At 42.8% G+C, this 25,667-nt stretch overlaps 1 protein-coding gene across 1 annotated transcript in view; it reads left to right on the top strand.

Annotated features, from left to right (window-relative positions):
• The window catches only part of LOC126455950 (juvenile hormone esterase-like), a 119,981-nt gene extending 96,304 nt beyond the window's left edge, over positions 1-23,677 (top strand). The window contains exon 8 of the mRNA XM_050091707.1: positions 23,613-23,677. Coding sequence (XP_049947664.1) covers positions 23,613-23,677 — 65 coding nt within the window. The remainder of the gene's footprint in view (positions 1-23,612) is intronic.
• The last annotated feature ends 1,990 nt before the right edge of the window (positions 23,678-25,667 follow it).

Here is a 25,667-nt window from a genome sequence, read left to right as displayed (position 1 = left end):
ATTTTGTGAATCTACGGTGTTATTAGTTTGTTTGCTTTTCTTCAGCAAGTCGTGTAATATTTTTATTTCTACGTAATTACTGATAGCTGTCCGCCCCAAGTAGCTGAGTGATCAAAACGACAGAATGTTAACCCTAAGGGCCCGGGTTCAGTCACTGGTTGGGTTGGAGATTTTCTCCACTCAGGGACTGGGTGTTGTGTTGTCCTAATCATCATGATTTTATTCCCATCGACGCGCAAGTCGCGGAAGTGGCGTCCAATCAAAATACTTGCACCCGGCGAACGGTCTACCCGACGGAAGGCACTAGTCACGCTACATTTAAATTTTACTGCTAGCTATCGACACTCTCTACACGTATTTTGAGTATTCTTGTTTTTCGAGCCGCTTCTATTTCTCCTTTCTATTACTTCTTCCATCTGAGCTAGATGACGTAGTGGTAACACACTCGACTTGTGTTCCGAAGGACGCTTGTTCGAATCTTCATTCAGCCTTCTTGATACAGATATTCCGTGAATTTCTTAAAGAAATGTCAGGTTGCGGCGACGGGACGTAAGACACTACTGTTCTTTCCTTCGTCACCTCTTCCAGCTGCACATTAAGTATTCCTGGATGCTGTACTAGTTGCGCCACCAACATTGCCCCTCTTCTGGTAAGAGTCTTCCAAAGGCGACTTTCTTCGCCTGTTCTTTTCAGTAAATCTTCCTTTCGCCCATTATCTCTCCATTCTTCAATAGCACCACCTTTTTACCCGCCAGGGTAGCCGAGAACGGTAACGCGCTGTTTCCTGGATTCGGGTAGGCGCGCCGGCCCCGGATCGAATCCGCCCAGCGGACTAACGACGAGGGCCGGTGTGCCGGCCAGCCTGAATGTGGATTTTAGGCGGTTTTCCACATCCTGCTAGGTGAATACCGAGCTGATCCCCACGTTTCGCCTCAGTTGCACGACTTGCAGACATTTGAAAAACGGTCGCACTATTCCATGGCTTACACTAGATGCAGACAGCTGGGGTACACTGATTCCATCCCAGGGGGTACGGGATGGCGACAGGAAGGTCATCTGGCCACCCCTTACAATTAACATGCTACGTCCGTTTAACCACAACATCAGACCCCGCAAGTCGGGATTAATGCTTGCAAAGAGAGAGAGAGAGAGAGAGAGAGCAACACATTTTAATGGCTACCAGCCACTTTCTCTGTGGACTGACGATAGCCCACCTATCACTTTCATACAGTGCTGTGTCACAGACGAATTTTTCCAAGAACTTCTTCATCATTCCCGGATCAGTATGCGATACCAGTAGAGTTCCTTTACTTAAGAAAGCTTTCTTCGCTTGTGTCAATGTAGTTTTGATACACCATCTGATCAGGAGTATCTGGACACACTCAGTTCATATAGAATTGACTACTAGATAGCACGAGAAGCGGACGTATCCGGTTTAAAGGATGGAGTACTGTGTAGTCGATAGAGAAGCTGCAACAACAGACAGATCGCCCAACAGAACTCAGTGACTTCGAAACTGGACTGGTCATTGGATGCCTCCTACGTAAGAAACCTATCACAGACAATTCAACACTTCTAAAGCTGCCCACGTCGAAGTGATTGTAAAGTGGAAACCAGTAGACGGCGTGCGGGGGAACGTTGTAAAAATCCCTTGAAATTAGCAGAAGGAATCAAATGTGAGTTCCGAAGTGTTAGTAACAGTTCAGTTTGCACAGTGGCTGTGCGTAGGGAGTTAAAAACGAAGGGGGTGCAATGGTCGAGGATCTCCTCGGAAGCCACACATTTCTGTGATCAGTGCTAAGCGCCGCTTGAGATGCTGTAAAGAGCGATGCACTGAACAGTGGATGACTGAAAGCGAGTGACTAGCATAGACGAACCACGATATACCCTGCGGCAATCTAATAGAAAAGTCAGGGTCTGGCGAACTTCTGGACTTCATGTATAGTTGCAACACTGACGTACGCAGGAGGTGATGGAACGGTATGGGGTGTTTTTCGTGGTTACGGTGTGGTCTACTTACTGCACTTAAGAAAAGCTAAATGCAGAAGAACATGAACACGCATTATGGCATTGCGTACTGCGGACACTAGAGGGACAGATCGGAGATGATTGTATCTGTGGTGTCCCCGCCAGACACCACACTTGCTAGGTGGTAGCCTTTAAATCGGCCGCGGTCAGCTAGTATACGTCGGACCCGCGTGTCGCCACTGTCAGTGATTGCAGACCGAGCGCCGCCACACGGCAGGTCTAGAGAGACGTCCTAGCACTCGCCCCAGTTGTACAGCCGACTTTGCTAGCGATGGTTCACTGACAAATTACGCTCTCATTTGCCGAGACGATAGTTAGCATAGCCTTCAGCTACGTCATTTGCTACGACCTGGCAAGGCGCCATTACCAGTTTATATTGAGATTATAATTAATGTATCATCAAGAGCGATGTTCTCCAATTATGGATTAAAGTTAAGTATTCCAGCCGCTACGTTCTTTTCTTCATAGTATAACTCCTTTAACTGTTCCAGACCTCACGCCAGTCTGCGTGAGATTAAACGCGTGCATTTCGGCCCCCTCTAGCAACACGGTGTTGGCTCTTCTGCCAACACATCAGTATCGGCATGACACACCAGCCGTCATAATGCAACATCTGTGACACTATGGTTTGTGGACAATAAGATTATCTTAACGGACTGGCCTGCTCCGTGTCGCTACTTGAACCCAATGGAACACGTTTGGTATGAATTAGAACGACGACTTCGCTTCAGGCTCCAGTATTCAATACCTCTAATTTCTCCGATTTCGGCTACTATGGAAGAATGGGATGCAATTCAAACACCTCATTGGAAGTGTCCCCCACAGAGCCGAAGCCGTCGTAAAGGTGAAGGGCGCACACCCTCTGCATTGATATCCAGTAATAGGTCTCCAGGTACATTTGATCATATACTCAATGTGTGAATAAGTCAGCGTTACGTAAAACTCTATCACTCGGAAGCAAAGCAAGTAAGATGATGTTTCGTCTACGCACTACGAACAACGCAGTATCGGCATGTGAGTTAATTCCAACACAGCAGGATGATAGGCATCCAGGTAGTGAGATCGCCCCATCAGTTACACAGCGGTCTATACAGGACGTGTGGTCCGATAATGCTAATGTGTGTCACCAGTGACATAACATACGGGGTGTTCAAACAGTCTCTCCGCAGTGCTGTATGATTGTTAGCCGCGCGTGCCGTGTGATTGTTCGCCTGCCTGGGTTACTTCCCTTCAAGTGGACTCTCCCAACATTCCTCTGTTCCTTTATCTTAGCCAGCGTCAGTAGTATCGTTGGTGTGTGTCGTTACGTGTTGATGTGAACGTTTAAGTTTAATTCCTTTGCTCGTTTGTTTCGTTTTTGTCACTGTTAAAATGATAACCATTGAAGAACGTGTGTTTTAGACGAACAAGTGTTCCAAGCTGGCGGTAAATACACAGTTTCAGTTCGTCAAACATTTAATTCAGTTTTCCCGGAGACAACACTCCCACATCTCGATACTGTGCGAGATTTCATTAACAAATTTCGAAGTACGGGTTCAGTGACTGATGCACCGAGAAGTGGTCGTCCTAGCGTTTTGTCTGAGGACAAACTACTCGATATTTCCGATAAAATGTCCATGTGTCCGAACAAGTCAGTAAGAAAACTCGTGCAGGAAATCGATGTTAGTGTCGGAACGGCCCACACAGCTGTAAGGAAAAAAATAGAACTTTTGCCATACAAAGTGAAAGTCGTGCAAGAACTGAAAAATACTGATCATCGCAAGAGACTACATTATTGTCAATGGTTCAAAAATTTCGTTCAACAAAATGGAAGGGATATTCTTAATGATACGTTTTTCACTGAACAGACTTGGTTTCCATTTATCCGGGTACATGAACACACAAAATTCTCGTATGTGGAGTGCTGCAAATCCATTGTGTATTCATGAGGAACCACTTCATTCTGTGATTGCAATTTCTAGACGTTGGATTGTGGGTCCCATATTTCTCAAAGAAACGATAAACGCACAACGATACTGCAGTGATATTCTGTACCCATTCATAGGAGAACTTGTGTTAAGTGAAATTCTGAACGGCTATTTTCAACAAGATGGTGCAACCGCGCATACAGCTCGCGTTTCAATGTCACTGCTTGCTGATGTTTTTGGTGATCGCATAATTTCACAGGGCGTCTTTTCCTTCTGGGGTGCAGCGAAAGCAACTGTCTATAAAAACCACCCAAAATCCATCGATAGATTGACAAATGCAATATCATCTTCCACTGCTTCTGTTACAGAAGAAATATTACAACTTTTGTTTGGAAACATGATTAGACGAATTGAATTGTATATTCAACAACAGGGGGGGACACACTTTTAACATTTAATGTGAAAATTTGTAAGTAAAAATGAATATTCAATAAATTAATAACTTGTATTTCACTGAGTTTCATTTCGGTGTATTCACTGCGGCATACGGCACGCGCGGCTAACAATCATACGGCACTGCGGAGAGACTTTTTGAACACCCCGTAGTAGTAAGCAACGATGAGCCGGCAGTGATCCACGTAAGGAGACCACAGATCAGCTATGTTCGTCAACACTGTACTGTACGTGAACTTGTCTGTGACAACGATGGCCGCCTGCTGCATCGGGAGTGTGCATTCTACTATTTCGTTGCTGCCAGTAACACGTGTTTGGCAAGTACACAAATTGGCGCCATGGTCTTACCTGATTTGTGTTAGACCACGCTGTCGCTTGCGTCATGAATGGAAAGACATTCTAGGACGAGATCTGCTCGAATCTGTGATCTGTATGTGCATTAGTAAGGGGGATACGGAAAAAGGATGGTCTGATGTTCCGAGGCGCCTTTGCGTACAACATACGATCTCGTATCCATCATATGAGGGGCTATCCAAAAAACACCGCAGTAACATTACCGTCGGTGGAGCTTCTGAAGTACGACATTTCTGCCGCTAGGCTTATATAGCGCAAATCATTGCGAGTTCAGTGCCGCCTGTGTTGTCGACCTGACGTGTTCTGTTCTCCTGCAGTAATTGGTTTTACTAGCGCTGTTTTGTTCTCATTTCGTTTATTATGACGGCATTTTTAAGTGAACAACGTGCAGCTGTGAAATTTTGTTTCCTACCCGATAAAAGTGGTGCTAAAACTGTTTTAATGTTGAAAACAACTCACCAATATGACGCTATGGGAAAAACTCAAGTATAACAGTGGTTTGCTCGGTTTAAAAATGGCGACATGTCGATTGATGACAAATCTCGTTCTGTAAGTCCATCGACTGCAAGAATCGACGAAGTTGTTGAAAAAATTCGAGTGTTTGTGCTCACAGACCGTCGACCGACAACCACCCAACTGTCAGGGATTAGTGGGTTATCTTGGAGCTCGGTTCAGCGAATTTTTGGCAGACAGGAGACTGATTCTTCCAGCACGGCAACGCACCTGCTCACACAGCCACGTCTGTTAGACAGTTTTTGGCTAAAAATGGCATGGTTCCGCTGCCCCATGCACCTTACTCGTCTGACCTGGCTCCGTGCGACTTTTTCTTATTTCCGCACATGAAAAGGAGCGTGAAAGGACACCGATTTGAGAACATTTGAAAAAGCCAAAAAAAAAAAACAGGGGCGGTCGACCATTTCTGAAGTTTTGAACAGTGGAAGCAGCGGTGACACAAATATATTGGTTGTAATAAAGAGTATTTTGAAGGGGATAACGTTGTTTTGTAAGCAATTTGAAGATAAAGAGCTTTTTAAAAATAGTTCCGGTTTTTTTTGGGTACCCCCATCGTACTGAGGGCAATGTAAACAAAAGTAGGTACAGCAGGGCGATTTTTGGATTGTAAAGTACACCTCCTCCCGCTAACATCTCCACGTGGCATACTTCAGGGTAATGGTCGACACAAATGATGACGAAATTGCAGGCTATCTGCGATCCCAGTTGCGTCGCTATCCTACACCGTCCATCCCATGTCTGTGAGACGTGGTTGGTTGGCAATTTATTCCAGGTTATCTTTCAGGGAGTATGAACGCTTTACAGGTTCGCACAGACAGACATATCCAACGTCAGTTTGATTCTGTCTCATGTTATTTTGAGCCTCTAATCACTCGTGGGCTTCACACCATACTGTTTTCTCATAGTCAGTCACACATACAGTTGTATAATCTTATATAGTAAGAAGTTAATCCCAGTCACAAATACACGCAGACCTTAGTGTATTTCAGCAAGTGGTTGGTGCAAAGCGAATAATCAGATCTCGTAGGAAATCATATAGTTGTCTGTAATTGCTCTGAGTATATACTGAATTACAGCAGGAACGCGGCGCGTCGTGGTTTCTACAAGTGTGTTGTTTGTGTGTGTGTGTGTGTTTGTGTGTGTGTGTGTGTGTGAGAGAGAGAGAGTTTGTGTGTGTTTGTTTGTGTGTGTGTGATTTCCAAGCCAATGTGAAGTCAATTAAGGATCAGCTACTTTTGTGCCTCTTAGAGATGGCTTGGCTGCTTCAGTTGACACAGTGTTTAGGGTGATCCAATAGATTCAGTATAGGACTAATTCCAGAGACTTAAGCTGACCCCTGACGTGGGTCTCTCAGAAGATCGTACAAGCCAGTCACCGACAGTCTTGGCTCTAGGCTCGCTACAATTATTGCCTTACAACAATAATACGAGTGAGTTTTAAAAATCGTTCCAGCGTTGCTCAGTCATTGGTCCATTGTACGAAAAAAATCCTGGATGATTGTAGGCGGTATCCAATAATGTGCCCTAGTTTACTTGAAGGATGTCGACCCCATCTGGAAATCATCTTTAAGGGTGTCACGACTGTCGCCTTCACGCTCTATGAGAGTGATTCTTCGTTTTGTGTAATTCCTACAGAGTAAGAACAACTCTCGTCAGACACCCGGAAACGTTCTCACATCTCTACTACCCAATTTTTACGGAATGTACGCCATTTCAAACTAACTGCGTTGTGCGCAGGTGTCCAAAGATGCAACTGCGGGTGCTTTTACCCAGAACCTATGGTACACGCGTGTGCATCCATTTTTAAAATGTTTCCTTAGAGATATACTGTAGATTTATCCAAGGTGGTTTTAAACCACGGTTTACATGTTGTTGCATGCCACTGGCAATCGACGTTTCTTACCAGACCACGGATCATTAATGACAATTAAATGGGTTACCTTGTACGTGTGCTATTGTTCCTCACAGACTAACATACAACACGTGACGTGCATCACGTTTTCCCCTAACAGAACCATAATGGTGATATCTATGTTTAGCGAGTCTGTACGTACTTGGCTTCTGAATTATGCGAAATTAGTTTGATTAACGCTCAACAAAATCATTTTGGATTGGGCTCCAACTGATCTGTCAGTCTTCTTGTATGTGGGTTCACAGCCATTACATATATATATATATATATATATATATATATATATATATATTGCTCGTCGTGGGATGTAAATTTATCTTCTATCTGTTTTGCTATTGGCTAACTTTGATTTATGCGTCTTTCGTCTTATCAACCACCTATAAAAACATATCAACTACAGAAGAGTGGAATACATCACTCGCATAACAGTCTAAAGATCTTAAAAGCATATTAATTAACAAAGTCGTGAATTCGAGATCTGTACCGTTCATTACTTACATGTGCAATAATACCATGCACCATGTTGCATGAGAAGTGACAAGGAAATCAGTTTGTCAGTCCATATGTAGAGCCATTCATTATTATTAAAATAAATCTGTCTCCAATACGGCGGGAAAGACTGTAAAGGATGATCCACACATAGTATAACTTTGGAGCGAAGTTCACACTAATACGCTGCGAAGCCACATTATATCCCATCCGTATCCCATCCGAAGTTCAAATAATACGTTGGTTATAGAAACATACAGACTGAAGTAATTAGTTGGTTTAACTTACATCAGATATATGCTCGAAGATAACGTACACCGAGGTGACGCAAGCCATTGCATAGCGGTATGCGCTTTTACAGATGGCGGTAGTATCGCGTGCACAAGGTATAAAAGGTCAGTGCATTGACGGAGCTGTCATTTGTACTCGGGTGATTCAAGTGAAAAGGTTTCCGACGTGATTATGACGGCACGACGGGAATTAACAAACCTTGTACGCGGAATGGTAGTTGGAGCTCGACGCACGGGACATTCTGTTTCGGAAATGGTTGGGGATTCAACATTCGGAGATCCACAGTGTCAAGAGTGTGCCGATAATGCCAGATTTCAGGCATAAACTCTCACCATAGACAACGCAGTGGCTGACGGCCTTCACTTAACGATCAAGAGCAACGGCGTTTTTCATAGAGGTGTCAATGGTAACAGACAAGCAACACAGAGTGAAATAACAGCAGATATCAGTGCTGAGAAATTTGGCTTTAATAGGCTATGGCAGCAGATGACTCATGCTGGTGTCTTTTGCTAACAACACGACGTCGCATGCAGCGCCTCTCCTGGGCTCGTGACCATACCGCTTGGATCCTTGGATCCTACACAACTCTAAAACCATGGACTGGTCAGATTAGTCCACATTTCAGTTGTCAGAACTGATGTTAGGGTTAGAGTTTGGCACAGACTCCAAGAAACCATGGATCCCAGTTGTCAACAAGGCACTGCGCAAGCTGGTGCTGGATTCATAATGGTGTGGGTTGTGTTTATATGGAATGGACTGGGTCTTCAGGCTCAACTGAACCTATGATTGACCGGAAGTGATTGTGTCTGGCTGCTTTAACACCATTTGGAAGACTTCATGGACTTTATGTCACCAAACGAGGGTGGAATATTAATGGATTATAACGCGGCATCTCACTGGGCCACAATTGTTCCCAGTTTGTTTGAAGAACATTGTGGACAGTTCTAGTGAATGATTTAGTCACCCAGAATACCCGACATGAATCCCATAGAACATTCATGGAACATAATCGAGAGGTCAGTCACTGCGCAAAATTCTGCACTGGCAACACTTTCGCACTTATGGACGGTTGTAGAGGCAGGATGGCTCAGTATATCTGCTGGGGATTTCCAACGACTTGTTGAGTCCACGCCATGTCGGGTTGCTGCTCTACGCCGGGCAAGAGGAGGTCCGACTCGATACTACAAGGTGTCCCATGGCTTTTATCACCTCAGTGTTTAAATATTCCATACCGAATGTCAATATGTGCCACTAGCTCTACTACATTTTATCTGCTATGTAAGTAATGCATATAAATGATATAGAGTCACAGCTTATTGATATTAATGTCTAGATCATCACTCATATTCATAAATTAGAGTCAGGAAGAGCAGGAAGAGAAGAGAGTAGGAACTAAACTTCAGTGTTATCTTCGTTCCAGTCATCAACATTATTGCAGTGACTGTAACATATTCTACACTCCTGGAAATTGCAATAAGAACACCGTGAAATCATTGTCCCAGGAAGGGGAAACTTTATTGACACATTCCTGGGGTCAGATACATCACATGATCACACTGACAGAGCCACAGGCACATAGACACAGGCAACAGAGCATGCACAATGTCGGCACTAGTACAGTGTATATCCACCTTTCGCAGCAATGCAGGCTGCTATTCTCCCATGGAGACGATCGTAGAGATGCTGGATGTAGTCCTGTGGAACGGCTTGCCATGCCATTTCCACCTGGCGCCTCAGTTGGACCAGCGTTCGTGCTGGATGTGCAGACCGCGTGAGACGACGCTTCATCCAGTCACAAACATGCTCAATGGGGGACAGATCCGGAGATCTTGCTGGCCAGGGTGGTTGACTTACACCTTCTAGAGCACGTTGGGTGGCATGGGATACATGCGGACGTGCATTGTCCTGTTGGAACAGCAAGTTCCCTTGCCGGTCTAGGAATGGTAGAACGATGGGTTCGATGACGGTTTGGATGTACCGTGCACTATTCAGTGTCCCATCGACGATCACCAGTGGTGTACGGCCAGTGTATGAGATCGCTCCCCACACCCTGATGCCGGGTGTTGGCCCTGTGTGCGTCGGTCGTATGCAGTCCTGATTGTGGCGCTCACCTGCACGGCGCCAAACACGCATACGACCATCATTGGCACCAAGGCAGAAGCGACTCTCATCGCTGAAGACGACACGTCTCCATTCGTCCCTCCATTCACGCCTGTCGCGACACCACTGGAGGCGGGCTGCACGATGTTGGGGCGTGAGCGGAAGACGGCCTAACGGTGTGCGGGACCGTAGCCCAGCTTCATGGAGACGGTTGCGAATGGTCCTCGCTGATACCCCAGGAGCAACACTGTCCCTAATTTGCTGGGAAGTGGCGGTGCGATCCCCTACGGCATTGCGTAGGATCCTACGGTCTTGGCGTGCATCCGTGCGTCGCTGCGGTCCGGTCCCAGGTCGACGGGCACGTGCACCTTCCGCCGACCACTGGCGACAACATCGATGTACTGTGGAGGCCTCACGCCCCACGTGTTGAGCAATTCGGCGGTACGTCCACCCGGCCTCCCGCATGCCCACTATACGCCCTCGCTCAAAGTCCGTCAACTGCACATACGGTTCACGTCCACGCTGTCGCGGCATGCTACCAGTGTTAAAGACTGCGATGGAGCTCCGTATGCCACGGCAAACTGGCTGACACTGACGGCGGCGGTGCACAAATGCTGCGCAGCTAGCGCCATTCGACGGCCAACACCGCGGTTCCTGGTGTGTCCGCTGTGCCGTGCGTGTGATCATTGCTTGTACAGCCCTCTCGCAGTGTCCGGAGCAAGTATGGTGGGTCTGACACACCGGTGTCAATGTGTTCTTTTTTCCATTTCCAGGAGTGTATATAGGGCAGATGGGTAGGATTTTCGACGCGAGATTATGACTACCCCTAAATAATAATGAAAATAATGAGCATCATGTATTGGACATTTACGCAATAGCAAACATACTGCTACAAATAGTGATACGTTGGAAGTTGTATACAGACTCATTACAGGCATGATAATAATACTTCTGAAGATATTGAATTTTATTCTGCTTTTCATAAAAAGCTAGAGTGTGTTCTTAATGAACATTGGATATAAAAAGTAGAAACTTCTTAGAGAATCTCAAGTATATCTGCACAGCTCGTAATTACGACTTCAATCTGCATGTTTATGTAACCAGTGTATTATTTAAGTTCGAACATCATATAATGCGTTACTGAAGCGAATGTATGTTAACTCTGCTCTCAGTTTACACTATACGCCGATCTTCCACATACTGTAACGTCTTTTGGATCCTATTCGGCACAGAGATTGCTAATATTGATGTATGGTTCCATGTGTACAGTGACAAATTGATTTGCACGCCACATCTCATACAATATAGTGCGTAATGTAACTGCATATGTAAGTAATGAGCGGTAACTTATGCCGAATTTACGACTTTGCATTTATTGCGTTGTTAAGCTCTTTAGATCGTTGCAGAAGTTTTGTATTTCATTCTTCTCTAGTTGATACATTTTTATAGAAACTTGACGAAGTCGCCTTAGTCGCGATTGGCCAATAACATTACAAATGAAAGTAAATATACAACCTACAGCGAATTATGTTTTTTTTATGGTTTCTATTTAGTTTTTGAAATGAATCTTTTGAGGGCAAAAAATAATAAACAAACTATGATTGCTCGGCAGAGAAGTTTTCTTCCGTCTAACTCCCAGAACTGTTCATTTAATGTCTTGGTGAAGCGTTACAGTTTTCAAGTTCTGTATGATACCAAAGACACGCCATTCTTATTGTAAGTCTGTTGAGTTACGTAGCCGTTTTCTCATTTATTTTTCGATTTGATGCTATCGGTGAATACTAACATGTTGACAAACGATATGGAATCAAAATAAAATTAGATATTCAGCAGCTAAAGGAATGTGTGCCGAAGAAGTCTTGTAATTACTAAAGATGACATGATCACATTTACTCTTCAACCTACGTGGGCCAGACTTAGTTTCTTCTTTTACGGTGAAGTTAGCAGCTCCAAACTTTCGTCTGTGTTGGAACACATATCAGCCTACCTGTCTGTACCAAGTGCATAAAACGGAAGTTTAGATTATTCTTGCATGCTATGATTACCATAAGAACTGTTGCTCAAGAACGACGGCCGTGGCAGAATATAAAACAAGTTGTAAAATGTTTTCATTAGAGACTGGCACTGTTGTTCATCTCTCTCTGAAAGGGATCCTTCTCCGATGCCAAACAAGACATATCTTGATTGCTACGAGCAATTGCTTTCGGCGAGCGGATAAGTGCAGATTGGGACGCTGCCAGGAAAGAGTAATGAAAGTCTCTGACGTTGTCAGGTTTGTGCTGAAACGGTTTGTCTCTAATGATGTCGATGTCGAAAGAGTAAGGAACAAAACTTTCTTCCGTTCCTCTCTCCGTCTTTCTCCCTTACACGGCCAGAGACTATCTTAGGAGAGCCGGCCGCGGTGGTCTCGTGGTTCTAGGCGCGCAGTCCGGAACCGTGCGACTGCTACGGTCGCATGTTCGAACCCTGCCTCGGGCATGGATGTGTGTGATGTCCTTAGGTTAGTTAGGTTTAAGCAGTTCTAAGTTCGAGGGGACTGATGACCACAGCTGTTAAGTCCCATAGTGCTCAGAGCCATTTGAACCATTTTATCTTAGGAGAAAGACTGCATAATAGCTGCATCTTTTAACGAGGATTTGAACAAAATGCGTTATTCTTGTGAGGATTTAATTACTTCCAAATAAGTCCTCGGGAGAAAAAACTGTATGTTACGTGTGTCAGTAGACTGCACTTTATGAGAAATGTTGAAGGCAAGCGGATGTACAGTTGCCGAAGGAGTTTTGGAACAAGTTCATAAGCTGCAATGCTGTCAATGGAGCCACTAATTTTTACCAGAATTCTAAGAATGTGAATCAGTGTAAACAAATTTAAAGCGCTGTTCTTTCAAATCTGCTTTTCACGCTCATTTCATTACCCACACATAGGAAATGAAAGACAATGTTATCAACGTTTGTGACCTCATAGCTCCTTCAGACGTAGCTCTGTAAACTTCCCTCTTTTTGCTTTCAATTTCTTTTCCACTCTGCTTTGGCTAAGCGATTTCAGTCCACGAAAGAATTTGATCACAGACCTCATACGCTCTCAGAGTTACAATACACTCCCTGAAGAGGGTAGACCAGGTGACACTCAATTTAGAACATAGTGCAAAGCTAACTTTAGACCTTTATTGTATAGACTTAGGATTGTATTATGTATTTTATAAAGTAAAAAAACTTATACCCAAAGGACAATACAAGACATCGACGGAACGCCATTGCGGAGTGAAAGGGCGATTGGTGAGAGCTCTGAAAGTCACAATTTTTAGCCTGGAATAAAATTTCAAACACTGTTTTGAAATTAAGGATACTGTCTAGCGCAGTAGGTAGGAATATTTAAAAATATGGTTTTTAGCATAACGGCGGCACTCTGAAATAAAAGTAATTTCTCGACAAAAAAATGTTATAAAAACGTGCACCAAAAATCGAAATTAAAATATATCGCAAAAGCCCTACAATCTACGGTAGAAAAAAGGCCGACTAACAAATTACAAAAATATATAATTGCATGTATGTTTCATGAGTTATAGATTCTACCAAACTGAAAGATGTTTGAAAAAAAAACAAGCGTTCAAAGTTTCATCTTGTGTTTTTTAATATTGAAACTGAACAAACTTTTTATCGGGAATGCCAGCACCGCAAAGTAGGTCTTCTTCCGTTTGATGTGCGAATGTGACGAAATTATATCGGTTAACTGGCTTCCGCTTACCAACTGAAGGTTTTTGAACGACTGGGGCTACTTTTTGAACCTTTTCTATCCATATAAATAAATTTGTTAATCATTATCAAGCACTCACGTTTTACATGGCATAAAAAGACAAACGAAATGAGAAGTTAAGCAGACTCGAGACAAACTCGTACTTTCAGATTATTTACCATAAACGAATCATGCTGCGAAGAGAAATCTTGCTGAGAATAGTACTTTTGTTGATACAATACAAATGGCCTCTGTGATACTATCCGAAACTAACTGAACACCTATTCGGTCGATAACAATTATAATATTTTTACTGATTAATTAATAATTGCATGAACAATAATTGCGATGGATAATTGCTGGCGGCGCACAAGAGGCGCAAAAACAGCGAGTTCGCTCGGGAGCGTGTGTCCCAGCTAATTTACGCACAGCGACGCACACTCCAGAAAGTCAGGCTTTTAATTTGTCGTATACTCAAAAAATCTGTAACATATTAGATTGTTAGATGATATTTCTTCTAGCCTTGGAATTATTTACCTCCTCCTCTTTGTTGGAAGACAATAAAGCTTGTTCCGGGCCGGGCACTACGCACACTTTTTACTTTTAGTTTCCGAGAAATAAATAACCTTTCAAATAAAATTTTCATAACGTTTCCTGCTATCGTCCTAAAAACTGCTTTAATACGTTTGTAAAACACACTAGACTGTTTTACAATGGCAGGGCACCATATTGTTGTTCTGCCTTCAGCCGGAGACCTTCATCCAAATGTTCGTGTGCGGAAACACTGCCCATCACGACATCTGCATCTCTACGTCGCAGAGTGACAGTTGTAGGTCGAACCAATCCTAATTACAGGTGCGGCGCTTAAATCCGAACAAATGAGACTGTTTTTTTAAAGTAAATTTATTAAAACAAAATACAAATGAAAATGAAAATTCTTTTACATATCTTTCAAGAATAACACTACTCGATGTAACCCCATTCAGCCACAATGACCGCCACGAATATTGTCCTGAAGCGGTCGCCCGCCCTCTTTAAAACAGCACTGTCCATACTCGCGAAAGCTATTTCGATAGTGGTGCGTAGAGATGCGACATTTGGGTGCCTCGTCTTATTGGTAGTTCGCAGCTCGTGGTCTAGCGGCTAGCGTTGTTGCCTCTGGGTCATGGGGTCCTGAGTTCGATTCACGGCCGGGTTGGGGATTTCCCTTTCCTGGGGACTGTGTGTTTGTGCTGTCCTCATCATTACATCATAATCGTCATTCGAGACAGTGGCTGGATTGGACTGTGTAAAAAAATGGACTGTGAAAAAAATGGGGACTTTGTACGGGCGCTGATGACCACACAGTTTAGCGCCCCACAAACCGAAAATTATCCTCATCTTATTGGTAAATCTTTCGACTACGTTCTAAACATAGTAGTCGAGGGGCTCAAATCTGGGCTATTCGGGGGCCAGAACGCCTTTAACTAGGACAGGACAAAGTTACCTGAGAGTCGGTTTTGGACTAAATGGCTCGTATTGTAAGCAGGCTGTTCAGGTTTTTATGTTGGTAACGCCACGTAGCGCTCTGTATGAATATCACTGACCGTGCTGTGTGTAATCTGTGGCTGGTGGGCATTGCTGGACTATTCGCTAGTGCAGTGTTGGGCAGTTGGATGTAAACAGCGCGTAGCGTTGTGCAGTTGGAGTTGAGCCGTCAGCAGTGGTGGATGTGGGGAGAGAGATGCCAGAGTTTTGAGAAGGGACGATATGGACGTGTGTCCGTCAGAAAAAGTAAATTTGTAAGACTGAATGTCATGAACTGATATATATATATATATATATATATATATATATATATATATATATATATATATATATACACATACATATATAATGACTTTTGAACACTAATAAGGTAAATATATTGTTTGTTCTCTATCAAAATCTTTAATTTGCTAACTATGCCTATCAGTAGTTAGTGCCTTCAGTAGTTAGAATCTTATATTTAGTCGGCAGTATTGGCGCACGGTGTATTGCAGTAGTTTGAGTAACGAAGATTTTTGTGAGGTAAGTGATTCATGAAAGGTATAGGTCATTGTTAGTCGGGGCCATTCTTTTGTAGGGATTATTGAAAGTCAGATAGCGCTGCGTTAAAAAAAATTGTGAGTCAGTTTACTGTTGATCAGAATAAGTAAAGAGATAAATGTCTGAGTACGTTCAGTTTTGCTCGGCTGTTTGAAAATCACATAACGTAAGAGGTTTACCAGCATTGTCAATCATAATTTTTCTAAGGGGACGTTTCAGTAAGAGGTTCTTCTCAGCTATCGGACGCATTGTTCGCTTTGCTGACATTCAATGCTTGCGCTAATTTCATTAGCGATACCCCCAGTCCTCGGAAGTCAGCTCCTGAGACTTTACGATGGCTGTCGCAGTTCGTGACACGTGTTTTCTCGAATGAGGTTTCCTTACCGGATTAGCGGAACCTTCCCCAGACTTCTCCGAAGCATTATACTTGCCCACAATATCGGAAACGGTTGATCTCGGGTACGCGAAGAATCGAATCTATAGTATGAAAAAAATTATAACTGTGAAATTATGGTGTTCTAACAAAAACTAGAAATGTGACGCAAACAATTATAAAGCGTCATTGTAAAAAGAAACATTTTTTACTAAGAAATATAAAACCTAGGAACACTATTTCATACCGAGACAAAGAAGACAACGAGCCTTGAATTTGAAACTATGATATAGACGAGTACAAAATTTTAATCAGGTTATCTTTTATGAACTTTATATAATGTCGATCTTTCTTACGAATTAAACAGGTACTGAATTGACAGTGTCCAATGGCAGGTGAGTACATATTTCAGATTGCTAACCGCAAGAGTGATTGCTTCATAAAAGAAAAAGGAAAGGGCTACATTATATAGTACAATCGGCTGTGTATGTGTAATCATTCCACTTTGGTCACAAGCGTCTATGCATTAGAAATAAAAAAAAAAAGAAATAATATTGGCTAGTTGACAAATGAACTATTTGCAGCAAGGATTTTGGAAATTGCAAGTTCAAAAAGGACACGTGCCCGACTGAAAAAAATAATTATGCTAGTGATCGTGTACACACTTAAGCAAAAATCAGTAATACTTTATAACTGCGCATGATCGTGATCTGTGGCTACCGAAAATATAGTATGACGTGCAGCCCGCTTGTGCTGCAATAAGGGTCTCTAAGTGATATGGGACAGAATGAAAGAGGTCATGCATATGATTCTGAGAAACTTCCTTTCAGAAGGTTCGTATACGAATCCATAAGGCGTAAATATTTGTCAGAGGACCTCGAGAAATAAGTTGCCAACCATTGGTATCCCGTATATGTCCGGCGGACGATGTGGCCGAGCGCTTCTAGGTGCTTCAGTACGGAACCGCGCTGCTGCTACGGTCGCAGGTTCGAATCCTGCCTCGGGCATGGATGTTTGTGATGTCCTTAGGTTAGTTAGGCTTAAGTCATTCTAAGTCTAGGGGGCTGATGACCTCAGATGTTAAGTCCCATAGTGCTGAGAGCCATTTGAACCATCTGAACCGTATATGTACGATGACAAAAATGAGATTTCTACCGCACGTGATTAGAATTACACAGCTGTACACAATAAGTTCATATTTCATTTACTTCTGCTGTGTGTAAGGATCTGAAGAAACTAGGTTCTGAAATGCGGCTAGTTTATTTTCATGAACACTTCATGTTTCGTACCTAACAGAGGGATTTTGAAAGAAAGACAATTGTAATACCTTGTGTCTGCCAAAATGTGGATTTGCAGAGCAATCTCGGAGGACAGAACACAATCGTTGACCAATAGAGGTCAGTGTGTTATGTCAATGCAAATCATGGTAATAAAGATTATACTAAAAAACTAGACTAATATGCAAAGTTCATTTTCTCAGTATAGGCCAATCGAGATCAAGAAAGTGAACAATCGTAAAAAAAACATAGCTTTGGCCATTTTGAATGAAGAATTGAGAAGGGGACTATTTAAGTCTCTCCCGTGTACCGTTTGTTCTTATGATAATGAAGGTACAGGGATAAGATTCTCACATTTTCAGTATAATTATTTGTATTTGGCAAATGAGACAGACTGTTTAAATGTTATCCTTCGACAAAGTGAATTAGAGCACTAAATGTTCTCTGCGAGCGATACATGTCGTTTAATACGGAACATAAATGCCGTATTGTGGTACATGCAAAGGAGAATACGATTCTGTGATTTTTTTATAGTTATCTTGCAAGCATAATTTCGAGATTCAGTAATAATATCCATTGGGTACCGGTCAGTAAAATAAATAAATCTACAATCGAATAAAAACAGTATCGCGTCATGTCGGTGCACGGCCTACATATACAGTCTTTTTCCTTGGAAGTGACATCTTTTCTTACTTGCACACAAATAACAGAAAAATTTTAGGTACTGAAGGATCAATTTAAAAGGAGCACATTATTCACTGAAAATGAAAGATTTTTTTTATGCTTTTCGTTTCACTGGCTAAAACCGCACACGAGAAAGTATGGAAATAAGTATTTATCTTACGTTACTGGTGTATGACGTATAAGACAATCCGGCCTGGGGACGAAGGAAATCTCAGCGTCTGGTCTCAGAACATTATGAAGATCATTAAGTTATACGAACATAGTCATACAGTAAAAGAAAAGAAGGAGCCAGTGAATAATTACACAGCCTTGTTGAAACAAACAGAAAGGAATATTTGTTAGCATTATGATCACTATTTTGATTTTGCATTTTCAGTCTTTACTCTCCCTTAGTACTATGTATGGTGGCCAATGTATGTTCAAGCACTATTTTGTAGTTGCATTTCCGGGCGACGAGCAACAGAACAGTAAATATACGCAGCAGTCTGCGAGCTGCTGTACACAAACAAATCTGGTCTTTCATGCTGTTATCCTGGAATATGCCACATGAAGTTGTCTGAGGGAGCAACTGGGGAGGCTGGTGGCCAGCATAAGTGTTTAAACTCAAAAGAATGTTCCCTGAGCCACTCTGTAGCCATTCTGGATACGTGTGGGGCGTCGCATTGTCCTGCTGGAAGTGTCCAAGTCCCTCCGAATGCAGAATGGATATGAAGGGATGCATGTGATCAGACAGGACGCTTACGTACGTGTCACCTGTCAGAGTCGTATCTAGACGTATCAGGGGTCCCACATCACTCCAACTGTACACGCCCCGCACCATTACAGAGCCTCCACTAGCTTGAACAGTCCCCTACTGACACGCAAGTTCCATGGATTCATGAGGTTGTCTCCATATCCGTACACGTTCATCTGCTGGATACAATTTGAAACGAGACTCGTCCGACCAGGCAACATGTTTCCAGTCATCAACAGTCCAATGTCGAGGTCCACGGGCCCAGGCGAGGCGTAAAGCTAAGTGTAGTGCAGTCATTAAGGGTACACGAGTCGGCCTTCGGTTCCGAAAGCCCATATCGATGATGTTTCGTTGGGTGGTTTGCACTCTGACACTTTTTGATAGCACAGCACTGAAATCTGCAGCAGTTTGCTGAAAGGTTCCACTTCTGTTACGTTGAACGATTTTCAGTCGTCGGTGGTCCCGGTCTTGCAGGATCTTTCTCCAGTCGCAGCGATGTCGGAGATTTGATGTTTTACCGGATTTCTGATATTCACGCTCTATTCGTGAAATGGTCGTATGGGAAAATCCCCACTTGATCGCTACCTCGGAGATGTTGCGTCCCATTGCTCGTGCACAGACAATAACACCACGCTCAAACTCACTCAAATCTTCATAACCTGCTATTGTAGCAGCAGTAACCGATGTAACAACTGCGCCATACACTTGTTGTCTTATGTAGGTGTTGCCGACCGCAACGCCGTATTCTACCTGTTTACATACCTCTGCACTTGAATATGCACGCCTATACCAGTTTCTTTGACACTTAAGTGTATGAGCCTTAATAAAGAAGATTAAAGAAAATGTTAACTTATTTTACGTTCTGTAATCAGCAATGAGGCAAGAGGAAAATATGAAAGGAATTCTCGAAAGAGTGAATTTGAAAGTGGTATAGTACTCGAAGATGCGTTGGCATTACACTTTGTATGTTGTAGAACGACCTTTTGTTTTGTCGGAGATTGTCAGCAACTGAGCTACTATGTGGAAGTTAAAAAAAAGATAAGGTTCTGCATTTCAATAAATATTGCTTACAATTTATAAGAACCATTTTCTCTCTAACATTTACACTAATGTATTTGACTATAATCTCTATAAATTTTCAAATCCAATGACAAATTAATTTCTGTGTATAAGTTATATAAATTTATTCATAAAATTTTGACTGTAAACCACTAACGTTAGACCTCACAAAAGATGATCACTAATTTTGATATATTGGTAATATGTCGGTATTTAATCTCAGATGATTTTTCGAAAATACGATGCATTACTACTTATCAACGATTTTCCTTCTTTAGGCATTTTGATCGTTGCTTTCATGTTTCCACTTCGTGTAACAGCATTTATTGGTTGATATTTTCTAGACGCCAACTCTGTTTTTTTACAAAAGAAATTGTTCATATCAGGATGTGGCTGAGGTGGAAGTGGGGTCTAAAAAAGAACAAGTGTTAATTTTTCAACTCCGGTCGGCAAACTGCCTCCCATTTATTGAAAAACATTTACTGATGACCTAGCCGGGGTACCTTATGTGAGTTTAGCGGCCCTAAGGCGCAAACACAATGAGCCAGGGCTCTAAAAGTGCACGGAGGCAACCGGCCAATGCGTCTGATCTCGTCGGGGGCCTGTCAGTAAAAGAAAGCGATCCACACGCCTCGTCCGCGCAGCTCGGCGCGGTGGGCGCTCACACGTGATCTCCTGGACCTTTCTGATTGGCTGCTGTAGGAGCTCTGCCTAGGCAAGCGTCGCTGCCCTAAGCGTCACCCCGTGAGCAGAAAGGTTGTTTGTTCGTCGAGCACGTGAACAAGCCGTGGGATAGCGGCACATACTGGAAAAATCTGATGTGTCGCCAACCCAGGACCTGTGCACGGCTTTTTGAAGATCCATTGCCATCCATAGCTCACGCATTTCTTTAAAAAAATTCCCTTTTCTTTTATTGAAAGTAAAGGACACCCGTACTCAATCTGTCAGCACCTGTACGTCTCCTTCCCCTTCCGCGGGAGCAAGGTTTTATGGTGAAAATTAGTTGTTGCTCGTTGATAAAAGAAAACAATTTGCTCCCTTGGTCGGGTGTGCTAATATTTGCAAAAATGGGCGTGGGGTGAATCTATGTTTTACCAAAACATCCATGTATACTGGAGTGATTTTACAACAACATAAAAAGAAAGTCCCTTTTTTTAAAAAAAACGATATTATACAGGAAGATTGTTGATCAAAATCATAAAACATTTAGACACATTGATCTTTTCAAACATAAATCAATACGATAATTTCCCATCATTACTGTATCAGAATGCAAATCTTAGCACAAAAAGTTAAAAGTATGTCAAAAGTGTCACAACATTGGAATAAAGTATTACAGATTCTGTTACTAATATATACTTGCAACGCTAAACTCGGTGTAGCAGAAGTGTAGATGCTGGCCGAACTGAATCAGGAATCTTTTGAAGGTTACAGGCGCCTCTACAAATGTGTAATTGTTTGTGTTGTTCGGCAAACGTTAAACTCGTTGCTACATAGTGGAATCAGTTTCAGAATATAAACTAAAATATGAAAGTAGTAATTCTACCAAATAAAAGTATTCGACTGACAAATGTAGTTAACAAAAACAGAATATGAAGATAGTAAATAATGAGATAAAACATTGAAATTCTCTAACTGAGAGGTAGTTTCTATGGTCAATAGTTTCAAAATAATAATTAAAGACTTATTGAAACACTAACAACCTAAAAGATTGCATCATATACAGATAATAGAAAGTTAAAACATGTTCATAATGTAACATAAAAGGCACTTGCTTCTGTGTAGGGACACTGATTGCAGTTCGTTAAACACAAAGTTCTAACTGTTGATGGTATATCTTCCACAGATAATATAGACAATCATTGAAAAATAAACAGAGTGAGAATCTTTGGGTCAGATGTGGCGCTGTGATGGGGTGGCCCATGTGCCACTAACGGAGAGCGAGGCAGCACAGGGCGCCGCGCAGCGTTGGAAACACTGTCGTTCCCTCAGGTGGGGACGGCGGGAAGGAGGGACATGGTGGCAGCTGCTTATTGTGTAGGCAGGTACTGAAACACTCCCCCAGGGATTGTATCAGTAAAGTTTGCAGGGGTGGGTTTCACTAGCAAGTGAAGTAAGGTTTCCTACATTCAGTGGTCATCTCTAGTATCTTTACCCAATAGTTTACATGATTAGATACATTGATACATGATAACAATAATAGTAAATGAACATTAGACAATACAATCGTTATTTCAGTTAAAGAGTGTATTTCATTATGGTAGACCACGCCTGACATTACACTTGTCGAAATTCACCCTCGGATTGTGCCTTGGGGACAGTTGGTTGTGTTGACTTAATGTGTTTACAATATCCTTTCTTATACAGGCACCAGAGAACGGCTCCTGCGACAATCACGGTTGGAAAAGTCAGGGCGTTAGGCAGAGTAACCGTATACAATTGTTTCTGTGTCCGCCAGGTAGCTATGTGAGCAACAGCTCGATCCAGGGCGATTTGGCCCTTTTCGTGAGGTAGTAATTCGTCAATTGACTGAAGTAATCAAGCATCGGACTCGTTGGGTAGCCTGGGTACATTATTGGGTGATGGTAGTACCACTGTTACCTAAGCAATTGTAGATGTCTGAGGTAGAAAATATGATAAACTATCCCCTACTGGTTTAAACCAAGGCTCACACAAGGTCGATAACATACGAGGACAGGGGGGGGGGGTTTGTTTCCTCTAAAAACAAGGCCACCTCACAGTCCTTAGTTCCAGTATGAATGGATGAGTTTGAACACATATAGCAATTAGTGTGAAGGCACTGATGGAGGTCAATCAGCTGCATGACAGAATGTCTTTGGCGATCTTTGCTAATAGCTAAGATATCATTAGTTTGCCAAGTCATTGCTTTAGTAGGGCAACCCAAGTAACCGAAAAGGTGTGTAATCGGTAGCATTCAAACTCGCAGTTGGCGCATGTGACGGGTAGAGAAATCTGTGCGCACAGTCCTTGAGAAGTTCGCACAAGATGTACTGTAGCTGCCGCATAATAATGAGGTAGCGAAGATTCCCATACAGGGTAAAGCATCGGCATTGGCGATGCCAGATGAAACGAAACATTAGCCAGAGGTTGCAGGAACATTTCTGCAGGCATTAACGTAGGGCTAAGCTTATGCTGTAGTCCTAGCAGAGTAATAGTATAGAAGGTGTTAATATGTAACTGAATGGCATGGGTGTTGTATAGTAAGATCTGTAGTGCTCTCGTTGTCTCCAAAGTGTAGGTCACATTAGTTATGGTATGACGTAAAAACTCAAGGTCCCGTTGTATAACATTCCTAAATGTTTCGTACCGGTGTACAAGGTCAGTTGCCACGACACGAATTTGCCTAGTAGCAGCTAATAAACTGTCTTCAATATGGGCGAGGCGTAATTGCTGGCGGACCAGCATGTCCCGATTTTGGTTAGTAGTAAAAGTTACTTGGCGAAGGGTTTGGTCCCAGCGGTTAGCGTCAGCATGGTCGGAGGTACCAAAGATAGTTTTGAGTATCGCACCACCGGCATTGAACCAGGCTCTCTTAACCCGAGTTAGGGGCACAGTGTCGAAGATGAGATGCTTCGTAGTTGCTCTTTAGTGTTTAGCAGTGCTTGTTTTAAATCCCGCAGAGTGCGTAAGGTGGAAGTCTGCCCTGAATGCTCAAGTAAAAGTTCACAGGCCAATAGGCGATTGATAAGTTGTTGTAAAGCTAGCTCTTCTTTTTTAATGGAGGTTAGTAGTATATCGGCACGTATTACCGCTTGATGGGGGGTATATAGCAAGTTGTCCAAACGTTCAATCATGATGCCTGACGATGACGGATGATTACTAAAGGGTGGGAGACTGACAGCTCCAGTAAAAAGAATCAACAAAGCACAGCATCTCATGGTGTAATGTCTGGTCGATATTCTCCTGGTAGTTATTCGACAACTCCAATAGGTTATGAGTGACACCGCCAAAGTCGCCGATGAAAGGATAGAGTGCAGTAGTGTCCTGCATTCAGAAGAGAGAGAATGCGTGAGAATATCTCTATGCGACTGTATGTAGTAATGACGACAAAATATATCACAGCAGTGCGTAATAGTGTTTGGTTAATATTTACCGTGCAACGGAGTCGGAGAGTAGTATGTTCCGATGAGGCGGATGCAACTTCACTGTTAATACTGAACTGGCCAGTAAGTGAGCGGTCACGGGTCTTTATACAATAGCAAGTATATTTATGGATCTTCACCCAGAATATTGGTGCGATATCAGAGTCAATCTGTTGAGGTAGAAGGTTTCCTAGCCGCTAGATGCAGATAAACGGTTAAGCGTGTTGATGGAAGCACTTAACCATGCGATAAAGTGCATGACTGTTTGTATCCTTTACAGAGAAGGTTACACACAGGTAGAGAATGACGATAATTACATTTTGTAAGTGATAACAATTTTCAGAAAATTCCGTAGGCCCTTTATCTACGGAGTTTTTATTAGCGGGGTGACTGTTCAGATCGCTGCAGCTACCCTAGACAACACATTGCGCACTATGTTGAAAACCGTTTTCTGCGCAAACTGTAACAGGTTTTCAGTCTGGAGCCGAGCGACCGCTACGGTCGCAGGTTCGAATCCTTCCTCGGGCATGGATGTGTGTGATGTCCGTAGGTTAGTTAGGTTTAATTAGTTCTAAGTTCTACGCGACTGATGACCTCAGCAGTTAAGTCGCATACTGCTCAGAGCCATTTTTTTTTGTAACAGGTTTTCCCGGTGAGAAGTATTTCACGAATATTTCTCTCCAAATAAAGTGAGTAGATGCAAAAGCGATAACCAGATAGAGGGTTTAACCGCCAGAAATGCAAACAAAACAAGTGCAGCTCAACCCTTTTAATACATCACCGGTAGTAGAGTTTATGAGTTTATACTCTCCCTTTCAGGGTGGGGTGAGTATGACTGTGTATGCGTATCATGTGGATGAGGTGTCTGTGAATGTGTAAGGAACGTTGTGCGGGCGTTCATGAAGCGATAACATGTAGTTCATACACTATGTCTGACAATGTGTGGCTATTCTTCGCTATGGGTTGCCAAAGCGAGATGGGACTTCATCATCACATAAGCACCAGAGGTAGTGAGAGGAAAAACCGATGATAGCGGCCGTAAAAGAGATTCTGGTGTTCAAGGTTGCGATTGCCAGATGGGCTGAGTAGTAACTAACTTGAAGAAGGACTTGCTACTGCTGTTATTGAGTGGGCGAGATTAGTGGATTAAGCAAACCAGTGCATATTTACGAGGATAACAAAATGTTTCCTGGCATCAGGTAAAAGTAAGGCAGAGCATGGCAGAAAAGGATGAAATAGCAAGCGTTTGCGGAGAGATGGTTACGTGAGAAGCATTGGCAACAACCAAGGACCACACTCGTTACGATATCAAGGCATTAAGCAATTAACAGCATGACTGAAGTGGTGACTACACCCCGATTGCTTCAAGCAAATTGGGAACAGCAACTTAACAAGACGGTCTTTACTTCTACGAAAACTCGACATTCGCTGACGTGACGGTTGGAGAAGAAATGTGCCAACACCTGGCATAATACTCGGGTTCTAAGAAGGTAGCGAAATAACGCAGTAGGTAATGACTGTAATATAAGAAAAGTCGGATCAACATTGTAATAATGTATAGCATTTTAAAACTCAGAGTGACTTACTGCCCAT

The sequence above is a fragment of the Schistocerca serialis genome, chromosome 2, assembly GCF_023864345.2.
Source record: "Schistocerca serialis cubense isolate TAMUIC-IGC-003099 chromosome 2, iqSchSeri2.2, whole genome shotgun sequence".
Taxonomy (NCBI): domain Eukaryota; kingdom Metazoa; phylum Arthropoda; class Insecta; order Orthoptera; family Acrididae; genus Schistocerca; species Schistocerca serialis.
This window is presented reverse-complemented; position numbering and strand designations above follow the sequence as displayed.